Raw genomic sequence first — 11,832 nt, 5'->3', positions numbered from 1 at the left:
CACATTTAAAAATCATTCATCACCTTTAAAATAGTATCATATGGTAAGAAAATGAGAAAAAAAATAATATTTAATTTATATTTTAATAATCATATACATGTTTCTTTATTATTTTTGAATTACTAATAATGTTATTGTTTTTTTAAAAAGTAAGAAAACAAAAAAAAAAATAATTCGTATTTTATTATCATATACATGTTTCTCCTTTATTTTTGAATTACGAATAATGTTATGATTTCTTTAAGAAAATTTTCATTATTCTTCAATTTAAAAAATAATAATTTCTCAGTTTTCTCTTTGAAATTCGATGGGCGAAGAATATTTGTACGGGCAAACACCTCCATTCATCATACCACGTCAAGTAATTCAAAACAATTTGTTTATGTTTTTTTTTTTTTTTCATTTTTGAGTTTGATGTTATCATGTCCTAGAATAATCTTGTGAATTCTCCACGGTTCAGTTAGTTTTAAGTTTTTACTCATTCACAGGGCCTACAACAGCGTACCTACATTTGAAGTTTTAATGTTTGAGTTGGTTGTGTTGTATTCTGTTCCTCTTGCATTACTAATGTTGCAATGCAATATTAGATGAACATTTGACCTTGATTACAGGGTGAATTTGGTTACCAGCAGCATTGTGTTCCTGGAATGAGACTAGTTGGTCAGGAGCCAGGAGGACACGGAGGAGCAGGTGCTCCAATGCCACTTCAACCATTGGTGCAACAACAGGTCTTATTATGCACACCTTGGTTGATTCTGTACTGTTTTTCTTTGTTAACCCCTTGTATTTGCCATGTCCAATGTCAACGAGAGGAAGAGGAACAAAATAATATATTCGATTAGAGAAAACACCTTATATTATTTTGTAAAGTGAGTTAGACTCATATACACGTTATAAGAACAGTTATTGCTGTGGTTTTCAGATGCTTCCAAGGGGACCCTTTGTCTATCATCATGCTCATGGTCCGGTGGCTTATGGCACGGGTGGACAGGCAATGCCCTTTCAGAGCTTGGTCACGGCCCTTGCCAATGCTAGTCCTGAAATGCAGAGACAGGTAAGAGCTGTTTGTTTCATTTACACATGCAGTAGGAAATTGTGATACCTACTCTCTTGTGAATGAATGGTTGTGTTTTATAGATCCTTGGTGATGCTTTATACCCGTTAGTAGAAAATCTGGTGCATGACTCAACCACAACAGGAAGGGTTACTGGTATGCTTTTAGACTTGGACCAGCCTGAGGTATTACATCTGCTTGAGGAACCAAATGCTTTCAGGATCAAAGTTGACGAGATGATAAATACCTTGAGAGACAAAACAATTGATAGACTCAAGTCAATCTCTATCCTTGATTAATTTACAGGATAGTCACATTTATGTTTCTGTCTCTTTGTAGGATTAGTTGTAGACTTGTAGTATAGTACTAACACTTCTTGGAGTACCTTTTTCGTTTCTCTTCTATACTCTATGTAACATTTCTTCATTGAAAAAAAGAAAACGAGTAGATTTCACCCTTTTACGCTGTTTCATGCTAACTTTAATTTCCCATGTTTCCTTTGTTTATGGTTAGGAGAATTAAAAACAAAAGAGAGAGGGCGGGGGGGAACAAGGCAATATTTTTTAAACCCAGAAATAATATATCAGAAGATTAATCTGGTATAATATTTATACATATGAAAAAAAAAAATTTATGAAAAGTACTGAACTTCGTCTCGTGTGTATCACCGTAGAAGAGGCACAATAGGATAATTCCACGTATTTCCCTGTCTGGTTCCAAATGGAGAATATATAGATATTTTTATTACTAATAATGTTATTGTTTTTTTAAAAAGTAAGAAAATGGAAAAAAAAATTTAATTCATATTTTATTAATCATATACATGTTTCTCCTTTATTTTCGAATTACAAAATAATGTTATGATTTCTTTAAGAAAATTTTCATTATTCTTCAATTTGAAAAATAATAATTTCTCAGTTTTCTCTTTGAAATTGTTTATTAAAGTTGGTATATTTTTAAATCAACACACATGATATTTAATTATAATTTGGAACTTAAAATTATGAGATCAAATGTCATTTAATTGTCGTCACTTATATTAATAACTTATTTTCTATTAATAGTGACAAATGATATTATTTAATATAAGGGGTTGTATATGCCATTTAAATAAATAAATAAGAGATATTAATGTTCACTTAAAAACTATAACTAAGGTGTGTGATTAAGACCCGAGGAAAAGTCAATACAATTTTCCCTTAATTTTTTTCTAAAAACATTTAATAACTTTATACTGATATATTATATCCAAATTTATTCGTGTAATACATGTTATGTAAAATAGATTAATGTGTATTTGTATATGCATTTTTTTTCTGATAGCGATTGATGAAAACTTTTACGTATTTTAATTGATTTATTTTTATTAGACCTACTAAATTTAAACTTATATTATGGAGAGAATTATAAGGATTTTATTTCGATTTTCTAATTTCTATAATTAATAAAGGGCAATAAGATGATCTTTAAAAATTGATTTCTCCATGAATTTTGAAATGTTGTCCAACCAACACTTTTGCTTTTGTAATTATTTACTATTATTTTATAGAGGAAAAAAAAGAATATCATTTAGTAATTATTATTACTGCAATATTTACAAAGTAAAACACACTACAATATATGTAATTACTTCAATTATATTATTATTATACAACATGAAAAAATATAATTACTTCTTAAGTATTCTTGTGAGAGTACTAAAGTAAAATATATAACATAATTTTCAAAAGTTAATCTCCTTGTCAACTTTTAGAATTTAATTTAATAACTAAATAAATATAATTGACTTTTATAGATAATTTTATGTTTTATTGGGTGCTCTAAAATATAATATTATTTTATTAAAAGGTTTTACCCTTGTTAATAATCGACTCATAATTAATTTCAATTGAATAAATATGATTATTTTAATTAATAAATATAATTTTACAGTTTGTTAAATCACATTTATAATTTATGGTATGAAAGCAAAAGTGGAGAAAAATCTTGTATGGATTTGCTTTCCTAGTCTAAGATAGTTTTCTACGATGAGAATGTCCACCTCACTATACTTCTCATCCACCTCACTATACCATTGTTAGTTGGGAAACCCATCAGAGTTGACCTCGATATTTTAAACATGAATAAAGGTCGATTTGCAAGGGTGTGTATGAAATCGATCTTAATATACCTATTGTTGAAAAGTTGTCTAAATGACCATTGGTATAACATAGATCATGAGAGCCTTCATATTTTATGTACTTTATGCATGTGCTATGTAACGACCCGACTGGTCACTACACACACCACTGTACACTGGAAACGCCAGACAGAAAGGACAAGTATATAAATATAGGGTCTAGAATATAAATATATACAAAGTCCCTATCCGACTAGAGTTAGAGTGTACAAAAAAAAATATATTATCAACGGCTACACCAAGTAGCTGAAAACAACAAAGCATCAACAAGGATCCAGCTCCGCCTGCCAGATGCAGACTCACCACTAGCCACCCGCCTAACCCTGCTCTGCCATACATAGTATGATCATCGCAGTCCAAACCACATGGAAACAACAAAGGGTAAGCTAGTGAAAAGAAATAACATACATATATATAAATATATGAATAGTAAACAGCTACCCCTATCAGCACAACAAATCAACACATCAATCAACTTAACAAAATTCATTTAAAGTACCACATCATTTAGCCATAACAGCACACATCTCACATCATCAGCACACAACTCATCGATCTTACAGCGTAATCAGCAATAAGCACACAATGCGTCGTCACGCATATCACCTCGGAGATCTCCTACAACACCTCAGCCTTTCGGCCTACAACATCCAATATCAACACATAGTATAACACAACTGTACAACTCAACATATCAACTCACAACAGTATTCAACTGATATAGCTCAACAAAATCAACTTACGACAGCATACAACTGATACAACACAACATATCAACTTACAATAATTTACAACTGATACAACTCAACATAGCAACTTACAACAATTTACAACTGGCACAACTCAACATCAACAAGTAGTGTTATCCACAAGTCATCAAATTATAATCAACAGCTTTTACTTGAACTCAACATAAACAACCTCTAACATCCATTAGTGAAGTTACATCTCCGCGCTCGGCGCACTCGTGGTTGCGCCCAGCGCAGTGCAACCAGAGAGCACCAGGGGGCCAGCACGCCCAACGCAAGCACGCCCGCGCCCGGCGGGACCCAACCAGAGAGTTCAAGGCTCTCTCGCGCCTGGCGCAATACCAATTGCGCCTGGCGCCCACAAGGCAGAGACTCCCAAGGAGTCTCACGCCCAGCGCGACAAGGGCCGCGCTCAGCGCAGCACATCAAAATCAGCATTCAGTACAGCTAGGTAGTATACAACACAACTTACTACTCACAACTCAGCTCAGCACGACAATATACATATATATCCATTACAACGTAGCATTTCATCATCAACAACATAAAATAGCATGATCAACAATTTCACAATGTACGACATGTTCAACACATAATACGACCCAATCCTCTTATTTACAACTCATCTATCTTGTCAAATTACCCACCCAAACAACACCAATCAACCTAAGTACTTAGAACAACTTTCAACCTAACCAAATCACTAAATGTGAAATGGCAACCTTCACAGAAAACAGCACATCATGAGTTATACCACTCCTACCATGCTCATCCTTATCTCATATGAAAGATAATCAAATTTCCTACAACTCTCATGAAGACACCAAGTCTTAATTCATTCATCTACCTTGTTAAATATTCTAAAAACCGCAACAGCTATAGGTAAAGCTGGCAGCCTGACCCCTCTTCACTAAAACGGTCATATCTGGAGTTCTAAAACTCTTTTTTGAGTGATTCCAGTGCCATTGGAAAGCTAACATCCAAGGCTACAACTTTTATGAAGACTATAAAGTCAAATTCTGAAACACAAATTCGCGCTCGGCGCGTTAAGTTCGCGCCCGGAGAAATTCTCAACCAAAGACCTGCAAATTCTATTGCGCCCAGTGCTGTCCTCATCGCGCCCAGCGCGATTCACCCAGAAATTGCCCATTTCAAGTCGCGCCCGACGCGAATTCAAATGGGAACCCTTACCTGCTACGAAAATTTCACCAAAACCTGCGAAACTTAACAGAAAATACACATGCAATCCAGCCAAGCATTCCTATTTTCATCAAAGAGCTCAAAAACACCAGCTTTTCATACATGCAACAACAAACAAGGAAAATCTCCAAATTTTCACCCAAACCCCGAAACCCCAGAAAAATCCATTTTTGTCAATCTCAGCCATCAATCCGCAACAATTAATCATCATGTGAGTTTCTAGCTCACTTCCAAACAGCTAGCACAAACAAATAACTAACTTCCCTTACCTCGATGCAAGGATTCCGAGCTTTGGGAAGAAGGAATGGAGAAGGAGATGAAAAAGAGCTCGAACGAAAGAGGAGGAAGAAAAGGAACGTCCGAAATCACAGCAAGTCCCAGCCTTACGGTTCAGCACCTTCCAACCAAAGCCACCACAAGGAGAGAAATCAGCCACAAGGAAAAGAAAGAAAAGGAAAAATGAGAGCTCTTGAGTGAGGAAGAAGAGAGTTGGGAAAAAGAAAATGGAAGGGGGCCTCACTTGCTATGTGTTAGAAAAGATAGTTGATCCAAGAGAGGGGTGAATTGGATTTTACAAAAAAAAATTCAATTTTCTTTGACAAAAACTTTCTAATGATTCAAATTGATTTTCGACCTATGTGAGATGTTATGTTGAAGGTTCTTGATAATGTGCATTTATTAGAATCTAATTATTCTACATGCATTGTTTATAAATTATAACACATATTACTCAACATGCTATTAGATTTGCAATAATGTAAAAACAAGTGTAAGAATAAGAGAAAATTGTACAATATTCTATACTGATTCAGCCACATCCACTTGTGACCTACATCTAGTTTTCAATTAACTTGATTGAAATTTTCACTAATCATTAATGTCAAAAGATTTACGATCATAATATCACATGCAATTTACTCCTACATCATTAAAGAAACTGCTTATTGCATACCAAAAAACACTTTCTTGTAGCATCCAAACTCTTTTTTCTTTCTTTCTTGAGAAACCTACTTAAGGAATTTATCTACTATACACAAAAAAATGAAGGAAATATTTCACCTATAGTACAAAACAAATAAGAGTAAGTGAATCAAACCAAATTACTTAGCCAATATCTTCAAGTAGATGATGATGATGATAATTCACTCTTGATTTATACTTGAAGTTCCCTCAAAGGGTTTCAAACCTCCCTTTACGAAATTCCTTTTCTAGAGCTCACTTAGAAGTTAATTTTACAAAGTTTCAATTTTTAATAAACGGCTAAAATATTATTCATTCCCATTATTCACGGGTACCCAATTAGTCTATTTATTTATTATCTATAGCGGATTTTACCTGCAGATACCTGCGAGTACGAATATTTTTGCCATTCCTAACTCTACCCATCTTTTTCGAATATGATGCAGAAATGCCATTATAAATTTACAACTTTAACAACTAATGTAATATTAGATTCATTGTATCGCCGGTGGCGGCTCAAACCACGGTTAGGGTGGGCAGCCTATTTTTAGAGGGCATCAATTTTTTTTAATGTATATAAATATAAAATATGATTTATATAAATTAAATTGTATAAAAATATTATTATAAAATTAAATTAATCAATAATAATTAATCAATTAATATGTGATTATTTTATTTATTAATTAAAATATATTTATTATTTTAGAAAAATAAATTGATAATATTAAATATAAAAAATTAATATATAATATAATATATTATTGATTTATTTTCTTTAATTTTCTTATTCTATATTTCTCTTATTAATAAATAAAAATTATCTTAAATTTTTTCTCTTTTCTTTTACACACACATAATATATATATATATATATATATATATATATATATATATATATATATAATTCCTTAATTCTCTCTCTCTATTCTTTTAATTCTGATCTTTATGTTCAAGATGAAGGTTTAAAAATAGATAATGAAGTACTATTATTTCATCTCATTATCATTTACTTATCAAAGACTTATAATTTGAATCATGTATTATAATTTAGTTCTTTTTGTCTATATTTTTCTAATTATTTGAATTTGAATATGTTGCATAGAAAATAACTTTCTAGTTATCTAAAATAGAAAAAAAAAACAAATTGAAATTAATATTGATTTTCAAAAGGATGTTCTTGATGAATATTTTGTTAAACATCTTATAATTTTTCTTTAAAATAATGTAAATATAGATAATCTAGATTTTAAAGCTAAATTTTTTGAAAATGATGAACTGGAGAAAAATAATAAATGCTCAAAATTTTATTTAAAAATGGTGAATATGAATAACCTAATGAATATAATTTATTAGATATTACGACCTAAAAATATATTTATTAATAAAAACTAACATATTTAGTAGATATTTACGACCCAAAAATATGAAATAATGGGTGAAGTGATTTATACTTAAAAAAATTAAGAGTATCATTTATTTGATTCATCTATATGCTTAAAGATTTAGGGCGGGCCTTGTGCATAGCTGTCTATGTTGACTGAAATGCTAAGTATGTTGTTAGCCATTTTTTACCTGCATAATAACATACACTGAACTATTGAGTCATGTCATAGAAACAGTTAACAAAAACCATTTTTTTTTATGCTTACAAATACAATATACATCGTTGACTTGAATTGTATTTTTAACCAAAACTTTTGACCTTAAATTAATTACTTTTATGGCAGTCTATCGTGGCGTCCACTAAACTTGGTGGCTACGCACAATATTTTTATGAAAAATGCTGATCCTCCGAATGAATGAATGGTTTCGAATTATTAAAAAATTAATTTAAACAATACAATATTAAATTAAATAATTATTTTGTAATGAATTTGTTGAAAGATATTAATATTTTAATTTTTTAGCGACTGTTTTGAAATTTATTTCAGAGGATATAACAATCTTTTATTTTTTATAAGTTATTTCAAATTATTAAAAAATTAATTTAAATAATAAAATATTAAATTAAATAATTATTTTATAATAAATTTATTAAAAGATGTTAATATTAATCTTTCAAAATTTGTTTCGAGGATATAACAATGTTTTATTTTTATTATTAATGAGCCGAGCAAGCCATTGTCATTCATATTCCTTGTCCTTGATTAGAACGAGAAAACCCTTTTAATTATTTAATTAGCAAAAGCCGAAATAAAATAAGGATGATGTTGACAGATGAAGGTTCTTGTGAGCTAGCCCTCCACCATTCTGCATTATGATAACATTTAATTTTTTATTAATTTAAATGTAATATGATTGGTAGATAATTTTAGTTCTTAAGGATGTATTATGTAGTGTTCATATTTAAATTAATAAAAGATTAATTAGAATCATAAATAAGAAATATTTATTGTATTGATTATAAAATTTATTTTCAGAGACAAGATAATCTACTAGTCATATTATATTTAAATTAATAAAAAAAATTAAATATTATCATAAATAATGATAAATATTTACCGTACAGATTATAAAATTTATTTATTATTTTCAAATTTTAAAATAAAACTTATTAACATATTAAAATAATATTTGTGTGTTATTATATTTTATATAATTTTATGTTTTAAATAAAATTTAATTAAAATTATTAAAACAATACATTTCTATTATAGTACCATTATTATAATGGTTACAGTACAAATTCTTTACTGCTCCATTGTGAACTACATGACAGACAGACAGGTTCCCAGTAGTCAGCACATTGTATTATAGGTAAAATTTTTCAGTTCTATTCGCTCTCAATATCAAAACATAACATATAATATGGTTTTATTTATTTATCATACTTACCGGCAGTTATATCGTGGTTAATTGCATAATATTATTTAGAATAAATGTAAATGCCCAATTTTTACTGGGTCAAGAGCCTAATTAAGGTGATTTAGTAGCTCGGAATGCGCCGTTTCAAAATTGGAATGGGCGTTCCAAATTATTAAATATACATACTTTTGGAAGCTCGGAACGGGCCGTTCTGGATTTGGAACGGGACGTTCTAAACCATTAAATTTTGTCTATGATTCTTAGTTGAGAACGGGCCGTTCCCAACTGGAACGGGCCGTTCAGAAATGGCCTTTGAACCTTATTAAGAACGGGCTATTCTGATTTCAGAACGGCCGTTACAAAGTATAACCGTTGAGAGTTTTTAATGCAAACCCCAGAACGGGTCGTTCTGGTTTGAGAACGGATCGTTCTGAATGTGAATTTTACACATGACGTGAGATTTCAGAACGGGCCGTTCCACGAATCCTGATGCCTATAAATTGAGTGCTTTGGCACTCCTAAAATGATATTTTTTTTTTCAGTTCTGACTTCTTTCAGTTATGATTTCTTTCTTCTACATTCTCTTCTTTCCCTTCTACATTCTCTTCTTTCCCTTCTACACTCTCTGAAGATCGAGGGACACTTAGAGGAGGAGATCAAGAGATCTCTGTTTTAGTTTCAACTGCTGTTTATCCAGGTACGGGGGAAAAGGAGATTATTTGTATGTAGAGTTACATGGGGGAATTGGGTAGAGGAAGAGTCCCTTAAGACTATGAGTAATTTTATAATTATTTCTGTTTGAAGAATTGATGATCCCATTAGATTCTGTATGTGCTGAGGATTAGAAATATGCTAATAATTTGTAAGAATGATGATTTTGGAATAATTGGGGGTTTTACCATTTATGTTAAGATTATATTAAATTGGTAATTTCATTGATTATTATATTAATTTATGAATGTTATTGTTATATATTACTTGTTAAGAATTGATGATCTAGATGTGAATTGCTTGAGGGGTGTGTAAACCCTTATTTTGTTGGACTTATCTGTTGTGTATGTGATATGGAATTGTGTATGTGATATGAATTTGAGTTATGAAATGAGATGTGTGGAATGTGAATGAGATGTGGTTGTGGATCCTCATACTGATGACCAGGGGTGAGCACGGCCCTAGACTGTTAAAAGGGTAGTGTGACCTTGGCATAATGTTATGTCAGGGGTGAGCACGACCCTAGGCTACTAAAAGGGTAGCGTGACCTTGACACAATGTGATGTCAGGGGTGAGCACGACCCTAGGCTAAAGGGTAGCGTGACCTTGACATAGTAAGATTTGTGATGATTGTGATTGTGATGTTATTGTGGTTCCTCACACATATGACCAGGGATGAGACACTACAAGAAAATTCGCTATTACAGACGACCAAAATCCGTGGGAAATGCCAAAAATCTGTGGGTAATAGTGCATTTTCGACGGATTACCGACGGACACTAATCCGTCGGTAAATTGCTCGTCTGAAATATTTACCGACGAATTTTTATCCGTGGGTAACTTTCCGACGGATTTTCCCACGGATTTATCCGTGAGTAATTACCCACGGATTTACCCACGGATATATCCGTGGGAAATTTCCCACGGATTTATCTATGGAAAATTACCCTGAACCACGGATTTATCTATGGAAAATTACCCTGAAAGAATTTTTCGTCGAAAATTATAATTTTTTTTTAATTTTAATAAATTTATTAATGTAACAACCTTCATATTTGGCCTCTCAAGGGTTCTATTTCACGATATTTCATTATTTAGCGTGTTTTATCCTTACTTGTGCAATTTCTGGGAAACTTCCCAGAAGGTCACCCATCCCAGTACTACTCCAGCTTAAGCACGCTTAACTGTGAAGTTCTGATGAGTAAGCTACCGAAATATATATGTATGTTGTCAGTATAACTTGTACAAATTAATTCATTTAAGTCATCCTCAAATATACAATCTCATATTTGTACTATAATAATAATATATAATAATTTTATATTACAAATAATAATAATTAATAATAATAATAATAATAATATATTTAATTATTATTTATTTATATCTACTTACTTTTATAAGTAATATTTACTTATTTTTATTTAAAATTATAATTTAAATTATTTAATTTTATAATTTATAATGATAATATAATTTATAAAATTATAAAGATTTATTTATTACATACTTATAAATTAAATTTTAATATTTTAAATAAATTATTAATTAATTTAATATATTTATTTACCTTAAATCAAACATATAAAATTCAAAAAATGTATTTATCCTTGTTTCTTTTTCTAATTATCAACTATTAATAAAATACTAACTTAAAATCTTATCTAATTATATATAATATTCTCATTGTAACACCCTCTACCCCAACATAATTACAATAGATATAAACCATCTATATATAAATTCTTTCTTAGTCTAATATAAAATAATTATCTCAAGTATCATTGGGTAAAAGATGCACATTCATAATTTTCAACTGTAAGTATCAAATTGTCAAGAAATAATAAAATAAAGATTATAGATTAATCCCAGTAAAGGTGGCAGGGCCTCCTAGTTAGGAATTAACTTATAATCTTTTAGTAAAATTATAATATGACAAAAATACACACTTTCAACATAAATAACATAAAAATTACAAAAGAAAAATAATAATAATTTAACAATAAGTCTAGCTAATCCCGATGTCACATCCTATCAGAGCGAAACCCAAACAGAAGCCTAAGCTTCACCACCAACATCCTCAGCCTCATGCTAATTATCTGCATCATAATTTAAATATACACAAAAATGACAAGGGAGTGAGAAACTTCTCACTCAGTTGCAGATATAGA

General features: G+C 30.6%; 1 protein-coding gene across 1 annotated transcript; it reads left to right on the top strand.

The window, feature by feature from the left end:
• The first annotated feature begins 307 nt into the window (after positions 1 to 307).
• Positions 308 to 1,516, top strand: MPC (maternally expressed pab C-terminal). Its single transcript, XM_083073337.1, has 4 exons — positions 308 to 361; positions 612 to 728; positions 923 to 1,054; positions 1,138 to 1,516. The coding sequence occupies exons 1-4, from the start codon at positions 308 to 310 to the stop codon at positions 1,351 to 1,353; spliced, it is 519 nt and encodes a 172-aa protein (XP_082929463.1). The 3' UTR covers positions 1,354 to 1,516.
• The last annotated feature ends 10,316 nt before the right edge of the window (positions 1,517 to 11,832 follow it).

Source organism: Cajanus cajan, chromosome 4 (genome assembly GCF_000230855.2).
Source record: "Cajanus cajan strain Asha chromosome 4, NIPB_CcT2T_4, whole genome shotgun sequence".
NCBI lineage: Eukaryota > Viridiplantae > Streptophyta > Magnoliopsida > Fabales > Fabaceae > Cajanus > Cajanus cajan.
The sequence above is the reverse complement of the archived record's forward strand: the minus strand, read 5'-3'. Positions and strand labels throughout refer to the sequence as shown.

Excerpts from the sequence above, each read along its gene's own strand:
- MPC (XM_083073337.1), top strand. The coding sequence starts at position 308 with ATGGGCGAAGAATATTTGTACGGGCAAACACCTCCATTCATCATACCA. Across the intron at positions 729-922 it reads AACCATTGGTGCAACAACAG|ATGCTTCCAAGGGGACCCTT; the intron begins GTCTTATTATGC and ends TGTGGTTTTCAG. Across the intron at positions 1,055-1,137 it reads GTCCTGAAATGCAGAGACAG|ATCCTTGGTGATGCTTTATA; the intron begins GTAAGAGCTGTT and ends TGTGTTTTATAG.